The sequence below is a fragment of the Dermochelys coriacea genome, chromosome 4 (genome assembly GCF_009764565.3).
Source record: "Dermochelys coriacea isolate rDerCor1 chromosome 4, rDerCor1.pri.v4, whole genome shotgun sequence".
NCBI classification, from domain to species: Eukaryota; Metazoa; Chordata; order Testudines; family Dermochelyidae; genus Dermochelys; species Dermochelys coriacea.
Window position 1 is genome coordinate 92,052,099 of NC_050071.1, and position 22,492 is coordinate 92,074,590.

Sequence of the window (22,492 nt, forward strand, 5' to 3'; positions counted from 1 at the left end):
TTTCCTGCTGGTAATAGCTCATCTTAAGTGATCACTCTCCTTACAGTGTGCATGATAAAACCCATTGTTTCATGTTCTCTGTGTGTGTATATAAATCTCCCCACTGTATTTTCCAACGAATGCATCCGATGAAGTAAGCTGTAGCTCACGAAAGCTTATGCTCAAATAAATTTGTTAGTCTCTAAGGTGCCACAAGTACTCCTTTTCTTTATACAGAAATGCAACAGGAAAAATTGGAAGTATTAGTACTTAAGCTAAGTTATCACTTAATTGGCATCACAGAGAGTTGATGAGATAAATCTTATGACAGCAATATTGGTATAGAGGGGTATAGGGTGTTCGGTAAGTACAAGCAGTGAAAAAAGGAAGGCAATTGTGTGCTATACATCAAAAATATATACACTTGTTGATTATTGATCTGGAGGATGGCGTGGACTGCACCCTCAGCAAGTTTGCAGATGACATTAAACTGGGAGGAGTAGTAGATACGCTGGAGGGTAGGGATAGGATACAGAGGGACCTAGACAAATTAGAGGATTGGGCCAAAACAAATCTGATGAGGTTCAACAAGGACAAGTGCAGAGTCCTGCACTTAGGACGGAAGAATCCCATGCATCCCTACAGACTAGGGACCGAATGGCAAGGCAGCAGTTCTGCAGAAAAGGACGTAGGGGTTACATGGACGAGAAGCTGGATATGAGTCAACAGTGTGTCCTTGTTGTCAAGAAGGCTAACAGCATTTTGGGATGTATAAGTAGGGGCATTGCCAGCAGATCGAGGGGATCATTCCCTTCTAGTTGACATTGGTGAAGCCTCATCTGGAGTACTGTGTCCAGTTTTGGGCCCCACACTACAAGAAGGATGTGGAAAAATTGGAAAGCATCCAGCGGAGGGCAACAAAAATGATTAGGGGACTGGAACACATGACTTATGAGGAGAGGCTGAGGGAACTGGGATTGTTTAATCTGCAGAAGAGAAGAATGAAGGGGGATTTGATAGCTGCTTTCAACTACCTGAAAGTGGGTTCCAAAGAGGATGGATCTAGACTGTTCTCAGTGGTAGCAGATGACAGACAAGGACTAATGGTCTCAAGTTGCAGTGGGGGAGGTTTAGATTGGATATTAGGAAAAACTTTTTCACTAGGAGGGTGGTGAAGCACTGGAATGCGTTACCTAGGGAGACAATGGAATCTCCTTTGAGGTTTTTAAGGTCAAGCTTGACAAAGCCCTGGCTGGGATGATTAGTTGGGGATTGTTCCTGCTTTGAGCAGGGAGTTGGACTAGATCACCTCCTGAGGTCCCTTCCAACCCTGATATTCTATGATTTTAAGGCAGGAGTTCTCAACCTTTTTCTTTCTGAGGTTCCCCAAAATGCTATAAAAACTCCACAGCTTACCTGTGCCACAACAACTGTTTTCCCGCATATAAAAACCAGGGCTGTCATTAAGGGGTAGCAAGCAGGGCAATTGCACCATGCCACAGGGGGCACCACAAAGCTAAGTTGCTCAAGCTTTGGCTTCAGCCCCGGGTGGTGGGGCTCGGGATCCTGGGCTGCAGTCCTGCGCAGTGGGGTTTTGGCTTTCTGCCCAGGCCCTAGCGAGTCTAATGCTGGCCATACTTCTGGGGACCCCCTGGTTGAGAACCACTCTTCTAAGATCTAGAAGGAGGTGAGAAGCAGACTAGTTGAAAGTTGCTGAGTAAAGATAAAGAGAAAAAATAGGGGTAAGTAGGGATCTATTATAGACAATCAATTCAGGAAGAGGAGCCAGATGATGCATTTCTAAAACAAAAAATAGAAATATCCAAAACACAAGACCTGGTAGTAGTGGGAGACTTTAACTTCTCAGACATCTGTTGGAAAAGTAATATGGCAAGACACAAAATGTCCAATAGGTTATTGGAGTGTGTTGGGAACAACTATTTGTTTCAGAAGATAGAGGAAGCAACCAGGGAAGCAGCCATTTTAGGGTATGTCTACACTGCAAAAAACACACGAACAAAAAAAAAAAAAAAAACCCTAGCAGCAAATCTCAGAGGCCAGGTCAACTGACTCAGGATTGTGCTATCGGGCTAAAAATAGCTGTGCAGACATTTGGGCTTGGTTCAGAGCCTGGGCTCTGAGACTCTCCCCCCTCACTGCTATTATAGGCCCATAGCATGATCCCCAGAAGCCCAAGTCAGTTGACCTGGACTCAAACTCATTGCCATGGGTCATTTTTTTTTCTTTTCTTTTTTTTTTTTTGCAGTGCAGACATACCCTTAAATTTCATTCCGATAAAGAGGGAAAAATTGGTTGCAAATCTGAAGGCGGAACGCCATTTGGGGGTAAGCGATCATGAAATGGTAGATTTCATTGTTCTAAGGAAAGAAAGGAATGAGAATGGTAGGATATGGACAATGGACTTCCAAAAAGCAGACTTTAACAAACTCAGAGAACTGGTAGGTAAGCTTCTATGGGAAGAAAATCTAAGGGATAAAGGAGCTAAGGAGTGCTGGCAGTTTCTCAAAGAGATAATATTAAAGACTTAACTGCAAACTATCCCAATGCAAAGGAAAGAAAGAATAGTGAGAGGCCAATATGACTCCATCAGTAGCTCTTTAATTACCTGAAAATAAAAAAAGGAATCCTACAAAAAATGGAAACATGGACAAATTGCTAAGGAGGAGTACAAAAGAATAGCATAAGCACGTACGGACAAAATCAGAAAGGCTAAGGCACAAAATGAGTTACACCTAACAAGGGACATAAAATCCAAGAAGATGATCTTTAAATATTTTAGGAACAGGAGAAATATGAAGGAAAGTATAGGTCCTTTACTTAGTGGGGAAGGAGAGCTAATAACTGATGACATCAAGAAGGCTGAGGTATTTAATGCCTATTTTCCTTTAGTCTTCACTCAAAAGGTGACCAGATACTTAACACAATTAATATTAACATATTGGCAAAGCCTAATGAAATTCATCCTAAGGAACTAGCTGAAGGAATCTTGGAACTGTGAGCAATTATCTTTGTGAATTCATGGAGGACTGCTGAGGTCCTAGAGTACTGGAGAAAATTAGTACTTATCTTTAAAAAGGGGAAAAAAGATGACCGAGGGAATTACTGACCAGTCAGCCTAACTTCAATACCTGGAAAGATACTGAAAAAAATTATTAAACAATCAACTTGTAGGCACCAAGAGGAAAAAAAATTATAAGGAATAGCCAACATGGATTTGTCAAGAACAAATCATGCAAAACCAATCTACTTTCCTTCTTTGAAACGGTTACTGGCCCAGTGGATGGGGGGAAGTAGTAGATATGATATATCTTAATTTTAGTAAAGCTTTTGACAGCCTCACATGCATAAGCAAACTAGTTTTCATAAGCAAACTAGAGAAATTACTATATGGTGGGTACACAACTGATTGAAAGACCATACTCAAAGAGTAATTATCACTGGTTTGCTGTCAGACTGAGGATGTATCTAGTGAAGACTCGCAGGAGTCAGTCCTCGGTCTGATACTATTCAATATTTTCATGAATGACTTGGATAATGAATTAGAGAGAGAGTATGCTTATAAAATCTGCGGATGTCATCAAGCTGGGAGGAATTGCAAGCACATGGGAGGACAGTATTAGAATTCAAAACAATCTTGACAAATTGGAGAATTGGTCTGAAATCAAAAAGATGAAATTCAATGAAGACAAGTTCAAAGTATTACTTTATGGAAGGAAAAATCAAATGCACAACTTCAAAATAGGGAATAACCGGCGAGGCAGTAGTACTGTTGAAAAGGATCTGTGGTTATAGTGGATCACAAATTGAACATGATTAAATCGCGAAAAAGGCTAATATTCTTGGGTTTATTAAAAGCAGTGTTATATGCAAGACCTGGGCAGTAATTGTCCTACTCTACTGGGCATGAGTGAGGCCAATTCTATGCACCACACTTTCAGAAAGATGTGGAAAAATTAGAGAGATTCCAAAGAAGAGCAACAAAAATGATAAAAGGTTTAGAAAACCTGATCTATGAAGAAAGGTTTTAAAAATTAGGCATATTTAGTCTTGAGAAAAAAAGTCTGAGGAGGAACTTGATAACACTCTTCAAATATGTAAAGGGCTGTTATAAAGAGGACTGAATGCCAGACAAGAAATAATGGGCTTAATCTGCAGCAAGGAAGACCTGGGTTAGATATTAGGAAAAACTTTCTTAATATTAGGATAGTTAAGAACTGAAATAAGATTCCAAGAGAGAATGTGGAATCCCCATCATTGCAGGTACTTAAGGACAGATTGAACATACACCTCTCATTGATGGTCTCCTTGGTCCTGTCTCAGCGCAGGGGTCTGGACTAAACGACTTCTCAAGGTCCCTTCCAGTCCTACATTTCTACGTTCTCTGAAAAGCACCCCCCAAGACCTTACATTTAACACTTTTTAAACTACCTTCCCCATTTCTTTGAAAATGGACATAAATCACAAAGCTAAAAATAGCAATGACAGTAAAGTATTTTCAGTTTTGTGTTGACCATAATGTGGTAACTGACTCCACCGCAGGTTGTTGCTGTGAGTGCCATTTTACATCAGTTCCCACTAGAGATCTGGTTGGATGTTCTGAGTACCACTGTAGATTGTCCAGGCACTAGGCTCTATGGGCTGTAGTCCTTGGTGGGTCCCCACTACACATTTCTGGATTCCAAGGAAGTGAGAGAGGATTACTTTATTCTGGCTTCCAGCAGCACAAGGTGCAATTACCTGCCTAGCCACAAGGTCTTCAACAGATACTACAAAAATCTACCCAACTGTTCCTAACCAAGTCCCAAGGGGCAGCCCACAGCAGGGGTATAATGGTTACCATCTCATTTGAGGCCACATCCTACAAATCTCCTGCTGGGGCATATATGCTCCCCTCACATCTTCTGCTGAAGGGCACTGTGCTGTATCCACCTGCCAGCAACAGATTGCTTTCCTGCCTGGCTTTCAGCTTTCTAGTCTCAGATTGGCCTCCTGCTCACACACAGCCACTGGCTCTCTCCATCCCAAGCCCAAGCCACTCTGACCTCAGGATGTACTTCTTTTTCCTGTACTCTCAGAATTGTGGCTTGATGTTTTCTCTACAGCTCAGCCAGGAGTGGAAAGTTACCCCAAAATAAAACAACAGGCTCATTACCATATACTTAGAGCAAATCCTTCCCTCTCCTCCACCCAATATTCGATAGCAGTCGAGCCAATATAAGAACCTGGGTTAATATACAGATTCTTTGTATGAGCTCAACCTTGCACACTCTTCATAATCTTGATAGTGATAAATGGCTCCTAATTAAGTTGTACTAATATTACACAATGAAAATAATTGATCCATCACAATTTTCTAAATAATCAGGACTGGGTTTATGGAGAAGAAATGAGAACTGGAACTACCTTTCATATTTTTCCATGACAAGTGCTCTTGGGATCTTAAATTCAAGTAACTACATTTTCATGACTGTTTGCAAGGCTGCAGTAAACTTGCTGAGAACTATTTCTTGTTCATCTCCTATCTCTTTGAGCACTGACTTCATCTTAAAGGATACCACACAGTTCTTGTTCACCACATTTTCAGATTCTTATTAAATACTATATAGGAGTTGAAATAAGTTGTGTTGATAACAATGAAAATGTACAATATACTCAAGTAAAGTTATGACTGAATCTGGATTTTAGTTCCTTTCACTTAGATTTTTTTTATCCTTCAATTTATGCCAAAAGGAAACAAATAAGGTTACATCTTAAATACCAGTCACACAGGGACAGCTGTAACTTACTTTGGTATATGAAACTCTCCAAAATTTCTCCAAAGGGGAGAAAGTATTAAATTTTACATAGTTGAGAAAAGTAATTCCCATTTGTCCTATCCCATTCCATTCACTAGGCACCCCTCTCATGCTAGACTAGAAGTTTAGCAATAACAAAATGTCAATTGTCTAGAATTTAATCGGAGAGCCATGTCATGTAGCATTTAAATTATGCTTCTCAGTGAATAAGGCCTGCAGAGTTGCCTTTTACTTTGAAAAAGAAAGCTGCCCATGCTGAATTTGTTGCGCCTCCCACAAAAGGGGAATTAAATACACTTCAGTGTGTGATAAAATATATGATTTTCAAAGGTGCTGCGCACCTGTAGCTCCCAGTGAATCCAACTAGAATCATGAGTATTTAGCATATTTAAAAGACAGGCCTCAGTTGTTTGAGAAAGTGCATTCTCACCTCCCTTCCCCAACTTCAGTCTGAGGACTTGTCTACACTTAAAATGCTGCAGCGGTGCAGCTGCATCGTGCAGTTATGCTACTGTAGCACTTCAGTGAAGACGCTACCTACGTCACCAGGAGAGCTTCTCCCATGAGCATAGGTACTCTACCTCCCCAAGAGGTGGTAGCTATGTCGACAGGAGGGCTTCTTTCATCGACATAGCACTGTCTACACCAGCAGTTGTATAACTACGTCCACACCTTTGAACGACATAGTTTTACCAAGGGCTTGTCTATACTGACACTTTACAGAGCTGCAACTTTCTCGCTCAGCAGTCTGAACCACCCACCCAGAGTGTAGCAAGTTTCAGGGCTGTAAAGCGCCAGTGTAGACAGTACACCAGCACTGGTAGCTGCGCCCCTTGTGGAGGTGGTTTTTTTAGAGCGCTGGGAAAGCTCTCTCACAGTGCTCTGCTGCAACTACATGAGCCATGTTACCAGAGCTTTAACACTGCAAGTGTAGACTAGCCCAACATAAGTTGCTAGTGTAGACAAAGCCTTAGAAGGCAAGGTTGAAAACTCAACCTTTCCATTGCTGTCACCAAACATGTTGCAGGAGCTGCACAAATCAGACTAATCTTTCTACAGAACGAAGTATTTGTTGTCCAACATATTCAACAGAGTTAATATATGTTGATTATGCTTATTCCAAATAACGGTGCTCCTGAGCTACTTCTTTATTAGCTGTATTAAAGTTTTGAATTCTTTGAATGCTCGTGGTCACTAAGGGAAGGACAACAGAATAAGTTTAACCTGGGTACTGCTGTTTATCAAACTTGGTCTTCAACAATCTGTGTCTTTTAACATTAACTTCCTTATCTTTCAAACCTAACACATTGAATAGGAACACAATAAAAGGTGGTGATGGCGTCAAGAATTAAGGTACTACTGGTAAAAACCCCAACCCAGTACTCCAGTGAGGTGTCTGGGCCCTTTTGGAAAGCAGTGGCTGAATAGCAAGCCAGGAACTACAAAGAAGCTGGATGCAGAGCGGAATCCCAGGAACTGCATGCAGAGCTTTCACGGTGGGGAACAGCCTGTGACTGCCAGCCGTTACAGCTGAGTGCAGGTCTGTGCAAGACTTACAAGGGAATGGAGCAGCAGCAACTGGGTAGGGAGCCAGTGCGTAGGGTCCCCAGTAAGAGACACTAAATGAGCCTGGCCTGGAAACTTGCGAGCTCTGGTTTGCTTGTATAGAGACTGGACTGGAGAGGGCACCCCAGGCCTGAAGAATCTTAACTCTCGATTAGACTGCCTACAATGCCTAGCTGCTGAATTACCTGCATTGCTTCTCTTGAGTTACAGTACACCTAGCATGCTACTGGTACATTAGTGGTATGGTATTCTCCAGCACTGAGCAGTCTCAATAATTACAATAGCAACAAAGCATTCTAGGTACACACAGTAGTCTTATACAACAGTGAATGTAGATTTTGTAGAATCTTTCAGCGATAAACAGAATTAATCCTGATGCACAACTGAATTAAATCTGGTTAGAAAGAATGTCTGAATTTAAAACAATTTAAATGGTTAATTCTTACTAAAACGGACAACCATAGAGTACAGATCTGTGGTGAATATAAACATGGCATTCGCCCAAATAAAACAGTTGCTTGCAGTAACACTTGTAAAATTTGATATTTTACATATCCTCTAGAATGACATTGCCTTCTAATGTATTGTTTTCTTTTTATTCTAGTTTTTTAAATTGCTAATCAACTAATTGCTCCAATAGTTATTTTTTGCAGCCATTATACATTTAAATAAACAAAATACAAAATAATTAAGACAGAACAATTAAAATGGATTGAAAAGCATGTTAATGGACAAAATTCGTTTATTCAAATTCTGTTTTTCATTCATCACGACATTTGCTGGTCAATTTGCTTAATGGATTTTCAATCTCCTCACAATCTTTTTTTGGTGACATTTACTTTAAAAAGTACATTATCTTTTCATTCTGTTTCCATTTTAAAAGAATGTTTCTTGTAATGAGCACAGGTTTGAAATGTTGCTTTCTGGATATTTGTGAAAAGGTAGTTCCAACAAAGGCAAGTGAAAAAACTTGGAACACATAGTTTTTTCCCCTCGGATTGCAATTTGAATCAATGGTTATTTGGAAAAAGCTCAATTAAGGAAGGAAATGTAGGACTTTTGGCAATGTGAATGATTATTATTTCAAGCCCTGGCAGCAACTTTCTTAAATGGCAGCAATTTCATTAAAGGTACACTGGTAGTCATCTATGCAGCACCTTCAGAGGAGTAAAAGATACCAATAACTGTATAATTATGTTATCTGTACTCCTACATTGGACCACATTAAATAATGCATTAGAGGACCAAAGCTTTTTACTATCTCTACATATTTTATTTTGTGTTAATTTTTTCAACAAAATTACAGCAATGAATAAGCCACACTATATATTATATGCTTTATGCTTTTAGGTTCAGTTTTCATTTAGTGAAAAAATGGACACAAGAAAGATCCAGCCACAGAATCATGAGATTATGTATATTGATTACAAAATGTTGTTTTAGTCATGACATATCTAAGGTACCTACATGGCTCCATTACCACATTATGAAAGACATCACACTTGCATATAATGCATCCATATGACACCAAGTTTGTGTCTGTTTCCACATTTAATTGCCCATGTAAACTAATTTTCTTCATTGCATCTGTGTTTGATAATTTTTATATAGTTCTGAATACTCAATGCATATTTCCATTTTCTAAATATTGCATAAGCTTTGCTAATATTTGGGATGTTGCTACCCATTTCTTGGTGTTCACTCTAAGACTGAACTCTTCTACCAACTCTTGTATACGTATTTTTAAGAGGGGCATCTCTTTGTACGTAGGTCTATAGAAATGCCTTTGTACATATTGCTCCAGTATACGTTTTTTATGATTTGTGGCCAGGAAACATTATGTAGGGCAGATTAGCTGGTGGTTGGCAGCATCTCCAGAATTTACCATGGTTAGTAAAACCTACTTCATGTAGCTGTTCTAGTATTCTGTAAAATCTGTGTAAAGTTTGGTTTTGGAAGTGTCATACAGATAGTGAGTCAGATGCATTTCTGACAATCTGTCATATTTCTTCCCAGGCTACTTTTGACAAGGAAATTTAACAACTAAACCTCCCTTTTTAACTTTTATCTTAGATGTTGGCATGTATTACAAATAAGTCATTTATATATATTGCCTACAAGAATGTCTTTACTTTCCTAAAATATTAACACAGTCCTCTAACGAAGAGTTTTTCTATGCACAGTTTAATTGCTTATGCAGAGTTGATTGTAGGTAGTTGCCCATAGAAAGTGCCATGTAATAGAAGCAGGTGATATGTTTTGCACAAGAAATGGCAGGAATCTAATTAGTCAGTATTTATTGCTTGTTTATTTTTGCATCTACTTGTCCATCCGCTTATAAACACATCTAACTTTGTGCTATCTAGCTACAGGTATTTTCATCTTTGGCAAAATTAAAGAGGCAGTGAAACAGATTCTGACCTCCACTTACTCCAGTGTAGCTTCATTTACTCAAAGGAATGACAGTACTATGGATTTACACTGGTGTAAACAATTCCAAATCTGGCCCTTGTATTCAAAAAGCAAATGACTGCAATGTATACAAACACAAATGCAAATAAATTTTAGACAGTCTTTGAAGAGATCTCTTTGTGAGAGTCACCATTTATATTTGCTTAATGTCACGTAGTCAAAGGCTGTGCTTTTTTTTGTAACCAACAGTTTGTTTCATTAGCTCATGGCTCAATCCCAATTTTACCACACATCCGCAAGCCCCCTTAAGCTGATAGTCTACACAGTGTATATATTGTGTACTATACTGCATACAATCTGCGATCCTACGCACATCCCATACAGGCCATCCCCACAAAGTCACCACCTCCTGCTTGGAATGGTGGTAGCAGAAGAGGCCACAAGATCTGTCTGCTGTAAAGGTGGGGCCAGAGGACCCACTGTTGCTCTTCTTCAGGAAGGCTCAGACCTCCCTCCTCTTCTCTGGCACACTGCTCTGTCTTCAGGGAGGCTATAGTCCAACCCAGAAAGAGGAACACTCTAGCCCCACCCACCCAGCAAAGAATCCTGCGTCATGTGTGTATGGGGTGGGGGCTACATCTGCCATCTCAGTCAAGGGCCCTACTGGGTTGGTAGCAGGAGACACACACACCCACACTCCTCTGTTAGGCAAGGTTTTGAAGTGGTGGCAGCCCACTCTACTTCTGGACTACAGGCTACCTGGGTCATCCCTCTTGCTCAGGCCAGTGGTCCTTGTCTTCAAACAGTATGGATGGGTTCTGGTCTAGGAGGGAAAGTTCAAGTTTCCCAGTACCTCAGAAGAGAGTCGTGGATATGCACAAGGAGGGCTTCCTGCCACAACTGCAATTTGAATTAATATAAATTGGTCCACTGTAAGTGGCATTCCATGTTGGCATCTTGCATGGATGGAGTGTGCTTTATGGGTGGCACTTGAAAGTGTACAGCTATTTTTATTCCCACAATTTGTCCTCTTTTTACTGCACTGTAACATTCTTTCAATATATTAATATAGCTGTGAAGATATCAGAATTAAAGAAAAAATTAGCAATGCATTGTACAATACTGCAAGTTAGAAGTGCTATGGAATAGGAAGCCTTCAGAGACTATGCCACAAAAAAAAAAAAAAAAGTCTACCACCCTACGGGGAAGAAACATTAATTTTGCTGAAGTTAATGTGACATTTATAAGTTAAAAAATTATACTTTTCCAACCATCAAAAGAACGCTTCTATTCCACGTCTGTGTTGCCTTGCTAGCCAGCTTCTTGGGTTTAACAACAGTTTTGTCCTTTCTATCCAACTCCCTTAAAGCCAAATAGTCATACTGGAAGCAGTCAAAACACAGTGTTACCTACTCTCCAACTATTTATGAGTCTTGCGATATTTAGGATTTGTTTGTTTTTTTCTTTTTTTAAGCCTCACCTCCTGGAGTCATGTGAATGTGAGTTTTGGCTTTCATTAAGAAAATTTGCAAGTTTCTAGCCTTCAGAGAAAAGCTTGAGAATAGTACCAATGGCACCCTAGAAGCTCAGAAACCAGAAAATAGAAAACCCAAAACGTATTATTTAAAAAAAAAAAAAAAGTGATTCATAAGGCAATATCATGATTTGGGTTGTAGATATGATTTTTGAATGTTTAAGGTAGGCAATATGCAAAGTAACATGTGTTTCTGAGTGTTTTAGTTAATTTGGAGCTTTTTCCCTTACAACTCCTTAGTTTTCTGAATGACAGGAGATTACTAGTGAAGTTCCTCTTTAAAGCCATCCAGCTCAGGTTCTTCAACTCAGCATTTGTATCAGGCATGAGGAATACACCAGTTCACCATATGTGGAACATTGCCTGGTTGAGACTACTACCAACAGAAAACAGAAGGAAATGTTGGTCAAAAACATCTGTCATCTCTATGCCCAATAGGGTGACCAGACATCCCAATTTTAGGGGACTTGTCCCGCATCCCGACTTTACATATCCGTATTGTCCGGACCGCAGCTGCTGCTCACCACATCCTGGGGCAGCTCCTGGTGCCCACTCACCAGCAGGAGTGCCATGTGCTGCAAGGGCAGGGCTTGCAGGTACCAGGAGCGGGCAGACAGCCCTCCGCCCTTCCCCAACCTGTGACCCTAGGAGCCAGAGGGACCTGCCTGCCAGATGCTTCCCGGGGCAGAAGCCACTCCAGGTAAGCACCGCCAAGACTCCCCACCTTGCCCCCTGGCAGGTCCCTCTGGCTCTTGGGGGGGGGTGTGTGGAGGGGGCTCTGTGTGCTGCCAGTGCCTGCAAGCCCTGCTCCACAGCTCCGGCAGCTCCCATTGGCGCTTTTCCCAGCCAATGGGAGCCACGGAGCTCGCGCTTGTGGTGGGCGTAGCACATGGAGTCTGGAGACTCCCCTCGCCATGCTCACCCTAGGAGCCAGAGACCTCCCAGCAGGGCTGATGAGTGCGGACAGGGAAGGGGGCAGGGTGTGATGGTGCGTGTCTGGGAGGTGTGTGGGGGGGTGCTGGGCTGTGAGGTTGTGGAGGGTGCTGGGTAGTGGGGGGGGTGTTTTGGGGTGCTAGACAGTAGAGGCTGTTGGGGGGTGCTGGGAACTGGGGGAGACCTGTGTGTGTCAGGGCACTGGGCAATGGGGCATTGTGTAGTTGTGGTGGTGGGGCTCTGGGAAAGGGCACTGGGAGGGAGGGAGGAAGGGGAAATCTGTGTGTATTGGGAAACTAGTGAGTGGGGGCATCTGTATGGAGTGCTGGGCAGCTGTAGTGGGGCTGTGGGCAGGGGGGTGCTGGGCAGGGTGTGTGTGCGTGCACAGTACTATGCATTTGTGTGGAAAAGTTGTAGGGGGGTTCTGGACATAGTGGATCCAGGGGGCGCTGGGCAGGGGAGCTGTGTGGCGCAGCATGGGCCCACCCCCTACAGGAAGGGGCACACTGGTAGCACAGGGCCAGGCGGACCAGTGTGCCTCTGGCTCCGGTCAGGGCTGTGCACCTGTGTCTGTCTCTTTCCTGCCCGCCTCCCAGCTCGCCCAATGTGTCCCGATATTTCACTCTTGCGATCTAGTCACCCTACTGCCCAACCATTGTGACTCATTTGTCATGTTTGCAATGAGCACTAATATGGAATGTAACAGCCTATCTGATTCAAATCTAAATTCTCAAATTTCACTTATAAAGCTCTCAAAAACAAACACAAGTCAGCTTTATCTTCCTAAGCTCATCAGCATCATCAACCTATGTTCCACTCACATCCCATTGTTTCATGTTCTCTGTGTGTGTGTGTATATATAAATCTCTCCTCTGTTTTTTCCACCAAATGCATCCGATGAAGTGAGCTGTAGCTCACGAAAGCTTATGCTCTAATAAATTTGTTAGTCTCTAAGGTGCCACAAGTACTCCTTATCTATCACTGCAGTTATCCCATTTGTCCATTGAAGTTTTCTCAGTATCAAGCATTAGGAGTTCTATTTCATGATTCTGTACTCAGCTGTTGGCTGAGATTTTGAATGCTAATCACTTCATGTTTTCAAATGCAAAACTAGAGGAATGTGTGGTTGATTATGTTATTAAATAGTGCTTAATTTTAGTTAAGTTGCCCTCAGGTGATTTGTGAAGAGCAGTACAGCGTTACTTATTGTGTATCTGCATTAGAAAAATATCAAAACCAGAAAACATTTATTGGGTAACCTACTTTTTGGAGTAATCCATCAAAATATCAAATAATAAATCCATTATGAGATTAACATTTACTGTACCTTCTAATTATTGTAACCCTGAAAATACGAGTCACATTCGCTCTTCAAACACAGATGTTTATACTATTCTTTTATGCTTTTATCACTAGCTGCAGCAATCTTAGACAGTGAGCAAACAATACATTTCAGTTTTCAGTGTCAAATCCCAAGCCAATGAGACTACTCATGTGTATGGTTAAGCACATGCATGGCTGTTTGCAGAATTGGCTTTTAATAGCAGTTAGGTGCCTAAGTGCCCTTTTGAACACCCTTTCAATCTGTTAAAATTCATAAATAAAACAAAATAACCCCACAGTAAAAATAGCAAAGCAAAGGAGTTGTTTTAATCAGTTTTCTAACTAGTTCTGTGCATTCTAGTCAGAGTTTGATTTTAAATAATGAGCAAATGCTTTGGAATGAGAGAAAGGTTTAAACCAGGAGTCTCAAACTCAAATCACCAGGAGGGCCACATGAGGACTCGTACGTTGGCCTGAGGGCCGCATCACACCCTGCCCCCGGCTGCCCCCGCCACCCACTCCACCCTCGCCCCTGCCCGTGGGGTGCAGGAGGGAGTGCAAGCTATCGTAGGGGGTTGGGGTGTGGCAGGGAGCTCAGAGCAGGGGGCTGGGGTGCAAGAGGGAGTGCGGGGTGTGGCAGGAGGCTCGGGGCAGGAGGTTGGGGTGCAGGGTGTGTCAGGGGGTTGGAGTGCAGGCCGGGGGCTCAGGGCAGGAAGTTGGGGTGCAGGGTGCAGGAGGGGTTCAGGTTCCGGCCCGGCGCCGCTTACCTTGAGCGGCTCCGGGATGGCAGGGGCGCGCACTGGGGCCAGGGTAGGCTCCCTGCCTGCCCTGGCCCTGGCCCCGGCCCACGCCGCTCCAGGAAGCGGTGGGCACCCTGTCCCTGCGGCCCCGGGGGGAGGGAGAGCAGAGAACTCCATGAGCTGTTCTCCCCGAAACTCCCATTAGTCACGCTTCCCCGTTCCTGGCCAATGGGAGCTTCAGGGGAGGTAACCACAGGCAAGAACAGCTCACGGAGTTCTCTGCTCCTCCTCCCCCCTGGGGCCGCAAGGAAGCGGTGCCCACCGCTTCCCAGAGTGGCTCCGGGCCCTCAGCACCACGGGATTGACAAATCTGCGGGCCGGATCCAAAGCCCTGAAGAGCCAGATCTGGACTGGGGCCGTAGTTTGCCCACCCCTGGCCTGGAGCTAAGCTGGGGACGCGTTGCGCTGGGGAGGGGACGGGGCGGGGGGGCACTGCGGGGAGCTTGGCGGGCCGCAGGGAAGAACTCTGCAGGCCACATGCGGCCCACGGCCCGCGTGTTTGAGACCCCTGGTTTAAACAGAAGACTGGATTTTCAGCTGCAATTAAGCTTTTGCCTTAAACCTCATTCTTCACAGAAAGTTTCACAAGTTCATAAATTGAACAATAATCTCAACACTGAGGAATAGAACAACAATTTTGGGAGGTGGGGGAATCAGGTAGGACACTAGTGGGCAAAAACAAGGCAAAGATCTATACATAAAATGAAAAATTGTGCCACACTGAAGACTACTTAAAGTAAAAACTCTTTTCAGGATATTAGAACTCATTTCCTCGTGTCCTTTTTTAAACAGCTGGAAGAGACTTGAGGAAGTGAGTCAAAATCCTGGAAGATGTTTGTACTACACTAAAAAGAAAAACAACATCTGTAAAATTATATGTGCATATATACATTGAGAAAGATAATGTGCAATGGCTTCTTCTCTCATGCATTTACCTTCAATCAGTGGAGAGTGCAGGACAGCCCAAAAGTGACTTAACCTTTAGCAACTACTGTCTCTCCTTACCAGACCAATATCATAATAGATCTTCTGTCATGTACTGTATATAAATATGTTGTTGAGCCTCTTTGATGCTTTGAAATTCTTCTTTTTTCCAGATTTTGTTACTTCTTACCTTGAGATTTTTTCAGATTGTTTACTGAAAATTCAGGGTGCAAAGAAACTTTTCTTCAAAATATAAATGCATAGCATTTTATGTTTAGTTTAACTGAATGATAGATATGTTACAAAATATTTAAAATATTTTGAATCTACAAAGAGTTATACGGTAATTACAACAAATTTATACCTTGTGTTAAATTAAGCAATAGAATATACAGAATGTAGAGGCAGCATTAGGCCACAGAACAGAACTGGAAGTCAAGCCAGATTGAAATTCTTCCATTTACTTTGGTGGGGCTAGGATTTCATTCCCAGAGTCTATTCCAGACTTTGCGCCTGGCTTACTGTTCAATCTTGGTCAAGTCACAACCTTTCTGCCTCAGTTTCTCCATCTGTAAAACAGAGTAATACTTACCACTCTTTGTAAAGGGGTAACCCCTCTGATCTACATACGAGCAAGGAAATATTGTTGAAACCGCACAATTTATAAGTTACTGAAGTAAAATAAAAAGTATGTGAAGATTCACCATAGCCTAATTGTGTTAAGAGTTGGAATAATTTATCTCATTGTGTTAGAAAAATAGCACACAGAAATGTCACCAATTTGTATCAATAGTATTTCAATTTGATTTGAATATAAATCCTGCTTCTTCCCAAACCCTGCACATTCTCTGTTACACAGCAATGAGTATATCCTAGAGAAATCAAATGTAGGCACGTGATCACAGCAGCTTCCCAGTGACTCTGGCAGGAAAAGTACAGTATTGCACAATCCTTGATATTTCCATTCTGCTCCTGGCAGCGCTTCGGGAAACTAATGTGCGCAGGAGACTCATAGCTATACTCACCTCTGTAGGGAAGGGAGGAAAATACAAACAGAATTGCTGGGAGATGGAGGTAAAACACACACAGAAATGGAGGGGTGGGGAATCAAATAGCTTAGCAACTGTCCATCTGAATTTTTAGCAAGCTCAGTCTCTCTCCCCCAGGGCTGGCAGGTGTTGGGAACATAATGGAGACAGACACACACCTTCCAGGCAGAGGGCACACCTTATATTACTGTTTAGTTATCTGAATAAGAGTGTTGATGGGCTCTGAAAGGAACCATGCACAATCATAGCAGCAAAGTGAATGGGATGAGAGGATTTTCAGGAAGCATGGGAGGAATAACAAAAAAAGGCTAGTTCCACAAAGGGATTTTTGGCACCTAACTGCCACTTTAGGTGCCAAAATGTAGATCCTCAAACACCCTGCTCACGGCTGCAGGCATCTAAAGTCCCTAGGTGACTAAATTTCCTCTGGTAAAGTCCCCCAGGCACCTACAAAAATATGCCAGTGACCGTGTGCACAGTCACCTCAGGTGGGTGCCTAACTCATGCCTAAGCATCAGTGCAATCCTGAAGCTGGCCCTGCCCACCTTACCTGTGGGGAAAACCAGTGGACACTGTCAGAAGCCATTTACATAATCAGGCCTCACACAGTGACAAAACAGTGGAGGAAGTGATAGTTCCAGGCCTGTTTATAACTTTTAGCCCAGTGGTCAGGGCACTCATCCCGGATGTGGGAGACCTGGTTCAATTCCCCCCGCCCATTTCCCGACCTGATGTGGAGAAAGGACTAGAACTGGAGTCATCCCCTCCCAGGAGAGGACCCTCATCACTGGGCTGTGGGGTATTCTGGGACTGGTCTCTCTCATACTCTCCCACTGAAACTGTTCTGCTGCGTATAAATAATTAAATATGCACAGGAGGAGGCCTGGAACCTGGGTCTCTCACATGGTGATTGCCATAACCACTGGGCCATAGACTCATTCTCACTCTTTTCCACAGCTCTGTGGTTAGGGCACTCTCTTGGGAGGCAGAAGATGCAAGTTCACGTCTCTACTCCACAGCACGCAGAGGGGGGAACTGAGCCTGGGTCTTCCACATTCTGGGGCTAAAAGTTATAAGGCAAGTTGCCACCACCTCCTCCACATTTTTAAAGAGAAAGTTTAGGTGCCTAATTTCAGGAGAGGGTTCATAGCTGTGAATCCTGAGCAGAGGGAGGCACTTCCCACCTGCCAAGACGTAAGCATCTGAGGGATAGGGCTTATGAACCCCCTCTCTCCTTGGTATTTCTTATTGGCTAGTCTAGGTGGCTCCCTGTTAAGCTTGCTGACTTTTGTGGGTCCCATTCTTAGATGCTTAACTCTGTCTCATGCATTGTACATGATGCCTGGTTACCTAACTCGGGACTGTGAATTCTACTGGGAACCTCACAGAAGGTGTTGCAATGTTGAGTCCAAGTCTCCTCTTTTAGAATCTTCGGGTTAGATTCCCAGAACATCCCACAAAAAGAACGGATGAACTAAAAAAAAAAAAAAGTAAAAGGGGAGAAGTTGGCAATAAACTGAGATGCAGAAAACACAAGGACAGGGAAAGGGCACAAAATACCAACAGCGAAGCGAGGGGACTGAAGACACGAATTGCTTAATTTCACAGGAGAAACCGTATTAAAGTTTAGTTTGGTACCAATTCATTCTCTTTTTGCAAAAGTCAGGGAGAGGCAGGGGAGGAGAGAATCTCTTGACTATCCGACAAAGAAATTAATTGTGATGTAAAACACAGACACACACATACACCCCCCATACACACACACAAACAGACACTTATCCAAAGACAAACATTTTTCTATAGTGAGTCTTACATACTATTCACTTCTCATCCCATTCTAATGCATTAATTCTCATTCACTATTCACTTCTTATCAATATTAGTAAATTCATCTACAGTGCTATTCAAAGCAAATATCTCCAGAAAATGTGTCGGAATCTAATCAAGTAATCAAGAGAAAGAAATAATCTCCCCTGCACCTTCTAGTCCTTGACACAAAAGCCTGGACTTGGTGACCTTCAGGACATGTTGCAAGGCTGACCTGTTTTCCCAGGCTTTTCCTGAGGAAAGGGAGGGCTGATTTGAAGGTCAGGGACAACCAGAAGACTACTTAAGGGGCTGGGGTCAGAAATGGTATCTGGAGGTTAGCAGACATTGGGGGAAGTTAAATGTAATAATCTTGTATATGCTTACAAGAAGTTTGGAGAGTAACCTCTTGTGGGAGGGGTTGTTAGTTGGTTGGTTGGTTTGGTGGCCCTTTTGATCCATGTAATTTCTGTACAGAACTAGAGCACTGAACTGGTATTTTATAAATGTAAATAAATATGGGCTACAAACTTAGGCGAGGCCATGCTCAGCTTCATCACACCTAACCTTTAAGTGCCTAGAAAATCATTGGGACTCAAAGCCTGAGTTTAGCACCCATGCACCCTATACAATGAATGGGGAGAGACAGGCACCTAAGAATGCGATTCACAAAAGCCAGCATGCTAGGTGATGCCTTGCCTAAACTAGCCAATGGGAGATACCAAGCCAATGGTTTATGCTAAGCCTTACCCTTCTCAGAGACAGGTACCTGTCTGGGCTGCAGGGAGGCACCTCCCTCCACTTGGGATTCTCAGGCTTGGTCTACACTAGAAATTTGTGTGGATATAACTATGTAGCTCAGGGGTGTGGCTTCTCCTGTCAACATAACTACCACCCCTGTGTCAATGGGAGAAGCTTCACTAAGTGGCACAGCTGCATCGGTGCAGCTGCAGCACTGTAAATGTAGACAAGCCCTCAGCTGCAACCCCTATGCCATTTTTGCAAGAAGCCAGGGGAGAGAAGGGCAGGAGGAGGACAACCTCCCTCATAATAACTTTTAGCCCAGTGGTTAGGGTACTCACCTGGGATGTGGAAGACCTGTTTCACATTCCCCATGGGAAGGGATCTGCTACTTCAAGTGAGTGCCCTAACCACTGAGCTATAGGAGACTCTGATGTGGGGCTCCCTCACTCATCCTGTTGAAGCTGTTCCACTGTGGCTAAATAATTACAAAATTCAATGGAGAAAGGGGACACCCCCTCCCAGTGTGCTAACCACCAGGCTACAGAGTCTCTCTCTCAGCTGCTCCACTGTGGATACATTAAAGAATCATTGGGCCGAGAGGGTTATCTGCAAGACCCACTTTCAAGAATTGGGAGAGAAAAGTTCAACCACCTTTCGTTTTCTGTCACCATGCACTGCTTCCCTCCACACTTAGCTTCAAATAAGATAAGGGAGGGAGGAATCAATTTTTTTAAGTGGTCAGGTTTCCAATTTTGATTCAAACAGTGAGCTGAATTCATCCCTGGTGCAACTCCTTTAAATCATTAGAGTGAGGGGTAAATTTAGGCCACTGAGAACATCTGATGGTTTCTCCCCTACACCTCTTTTATTAAACATTTTGATGGGGAAATCCTGAATTTGTCAGCCTGATATATCACAGTTACTACACAGACAGATTGTCATCAGTAGCTTGAGTTGGGTTTGACATTGCCTGACCTTCTATACAATCTAAATCTGGATGATGAAAACTCCTCAGGTTTCACACATATGCTAGTAGAGACTGATTCTGCCACCTTTTTCATGTTGAGTACATTCTTTCTACTTGACAGGTTTCAGAGTAGCAGCCATGTTAGTCTGTATTCGCAAAAAGAAAAGGAGTACTTGTGGCACCTTAGAGACCAATAAATTTATTAGAGCATAAGCTTTCGTGAGCTACAGCTCACTTCATCGGATGCATTTGGTGGGAAAAAAAAGGTTTTTTCCACCAAATGCATCCGATGAAGTGAGCTGTAGCTCACGAAAGCTTATGCTCTAATACATTTGTTGGTCTCTAAGGTGCCACAAGTACTCCTTTTCTTTCTACTGCAAGTTGCCCCATTTATTTCAGCAGGACTACCTGCAGAGTTAAGGTAAAACTCAGCATAAAGGTGATAGAAATTGCTAAATGCCTGAGTCTGAGTGACCTATCCAAACAAAAGAGGACAATAAATTAGAATGACAATGGCATGAGAGGTTTCAGAGTGAGGAGCTTGCATATTTGCTATCCCATCCCTACCATCAACTCAGTTCTCCAGTACACTAGGCACAGCAGGAGTGAAGTGACCTAAAAATCCACAAGCCCAGTGCAAGAACTAGAAAGCCTCCTTTAAAAGAGGGCTTGACAGGTATTCTTACTTGAAAAGAACAGGTGATTAAAAGTTTGTCTCTCACAAGACTGACAAAATGCATAAATAGGTTGACTAGGAGATGCTCTACTAAATACAGCCATGTAACAGTGCCCTCAAAATGATCTGTGTAAAAAGAACGAAACCAGCGACAGTCCTGACGACTACATTTCACTTACACCTTCACCTCTGCTGCTGGAAGCCGGACTCCTCCTCTTGAAAGTATTTGTCGTTACCATTTCTATTGTTTAACAGCCATCTGACCACAGCGACACTTTGTACTAATTACGAGATAGTTTACTGCCAAAACAACCCAACCCGGGCAGATGCAAGACCCCTCCCCCACCGACAGCTGATAGTTCTCTGAAAAACAAAAAGGTGCATTAACTACTAGCACCCCTTTCCTGGATGTTTCAGAGTAGCAGCCGTGTTAGCCTGTATTCGCAAAAAGAAAAGGAGGACTTGTGGCACCTTAGAGACTAACAAATTTATTTGAGCACAAGCTTTCGTGAGCTACAGCTCAGTTCATCGGATGCTGTAGCTCACGAAAGCTTATGCTCAAATAAATCTGTTAGTCTCTAAGGTGCCACAAGTCCTCCTTTTTTTTTTCCTGGATGTGGTAGCCAGACTCGCAAGCCTGAACAGGAAATACAGTATTTCCAAAAAAAATGCAGCTGCCATTGGCTCGGGAGCAGTGATTGTTTCTGCTTCCCTCACAGTAGCCCATTCGGACACTGCAATAGCTACTGCCCCTCCAAAACCAGTGCAAGCCTGGCTTCAGGAAGCACTACAGCAGCATAACGAGACTTGCCATTGGAGGGCAACAAGGAGAGCTCACGCGCCTCCAAAAATCGCGCTCAAGCTATTCATTGGCAGGACACGCTCTGCAAGGACTTGCCAAAGTTCGTGCAACTGAAACTCAGGCCAGTAGTCAATGCAATTGCAACAAATACCCGGCCCCCTGTAGCAGGGGGTACCTGTAAACAACGCCAGGAACCCGTCCTTTGCGTGAGCCGCTGCTTGTCCTTGTCCTTGCGCCAGAGTTTTCACAATAAACACAGCCGGTCGACCTTTATCAATGGAGCGAGGGTAAGAAAGCCAGGCACACCTTCCTTCCCCGGCAGAGGCACAGGCGCTGAACTAGGGGTGCCGGGTTTACAGTTCGGTCAGTGGCTCTCAGTGCCCCCCTCCGCGCCCCATTGCCCCCGCGCTCCTAGGCAGATGAGCAGGAATAACTGTTTGCAATTCTCCACAAACGCCTCCACGCGCCCCGGCACCGCTACCCGCCCTACCGGTCCCAGGGCTGCTCTGGAAGCTGAGGTGCAAGAGCTTTGCTCGCCCCTCACCGGCGACTGCGCAGCCCAAGGGCCAGCGGGAGCCGCCGGTGAGTGCTGCCCCTTCCCTCCCCGCACTCGCTTCTGGGAGCAGCGCGCCGGCTCCCCCCGCACACGGCGCGGGCCGTTGTAGCGCGGACCCCGGCAGCGGCTAGACCACGCGGCGCAGTCCCACCTGTCGGAAAGCTCAGCAGCAGCACAGCGCCCGCAAGCTCCCAGGCCAGGTAAGAGCCCTTCATGCTGCCGCTGCGCCTTCCCGGGCGCTGCGCTCCTCGCTCCCAGCGCGGCCACCTCAGCAGCAGCCCGAGTGCGGGAGGGAGAGAGCCGGGAGCGCACAGCCACCACCCCCACCCCTAACCTGCTCCTCCTCCAGCCACGCCTCTGCCTGGGCCCCCCTCCTCCCGGATCCCAGGCCCGGGCGGCTCAGGCAAGCCCTGCCCGCTGCTCGCTCGGGCTTCGCGGCTGGGGGTGGGGGGGCCTCAGAGCCCCCGAGTCTCCCCCTTTCAGCTGATGCCAAGGGCGGGCCAGAAACTCTGCGGCGGGCGGGGGGATGGCGCCGTGTGTCGGCGAGAGGGGCACAAAAAGTAACGGGAATTGGCTTCGTACGCTAGAGAACTGGGGAAAGTATC

General features: G+C 44.1%; 1 protein-coding gene across 5 annotated transcripts in view; it reads right to left on the reverse strand.

The window, feature by feature from the left end:
- Positions 1-22,240, reverse strand: part of KIT (KIT proto-oncogene, receptor tyrosine kinase) — an 81,192-nt gene extending 58,952 nt beyond the window's left edge. For 3 of the 5 annotated variants that reach the window (XM_043513805.1, XM_043513806.1, XM_043513804.1), the window contains exon 1: positions 14,331-14,519. In XM_043513805.1, coding sequence (XP_043369740.1) covers positions 14,331-14,505 — 175 coding nt within the window. In that variant the 5' untranslated portion in view covers positions 14,506-14,519. Of the gene's footprint in view, positions 1-14,330; positions 14,520-22,038 lie in introns of those variants that run through there. The other 2 variants (XM_038399728.1, XM_043513807.1) reach the window with 2 other exon arrangements.
- Positions 22,241-22,492: the final 252 nt, after the last annotated feature.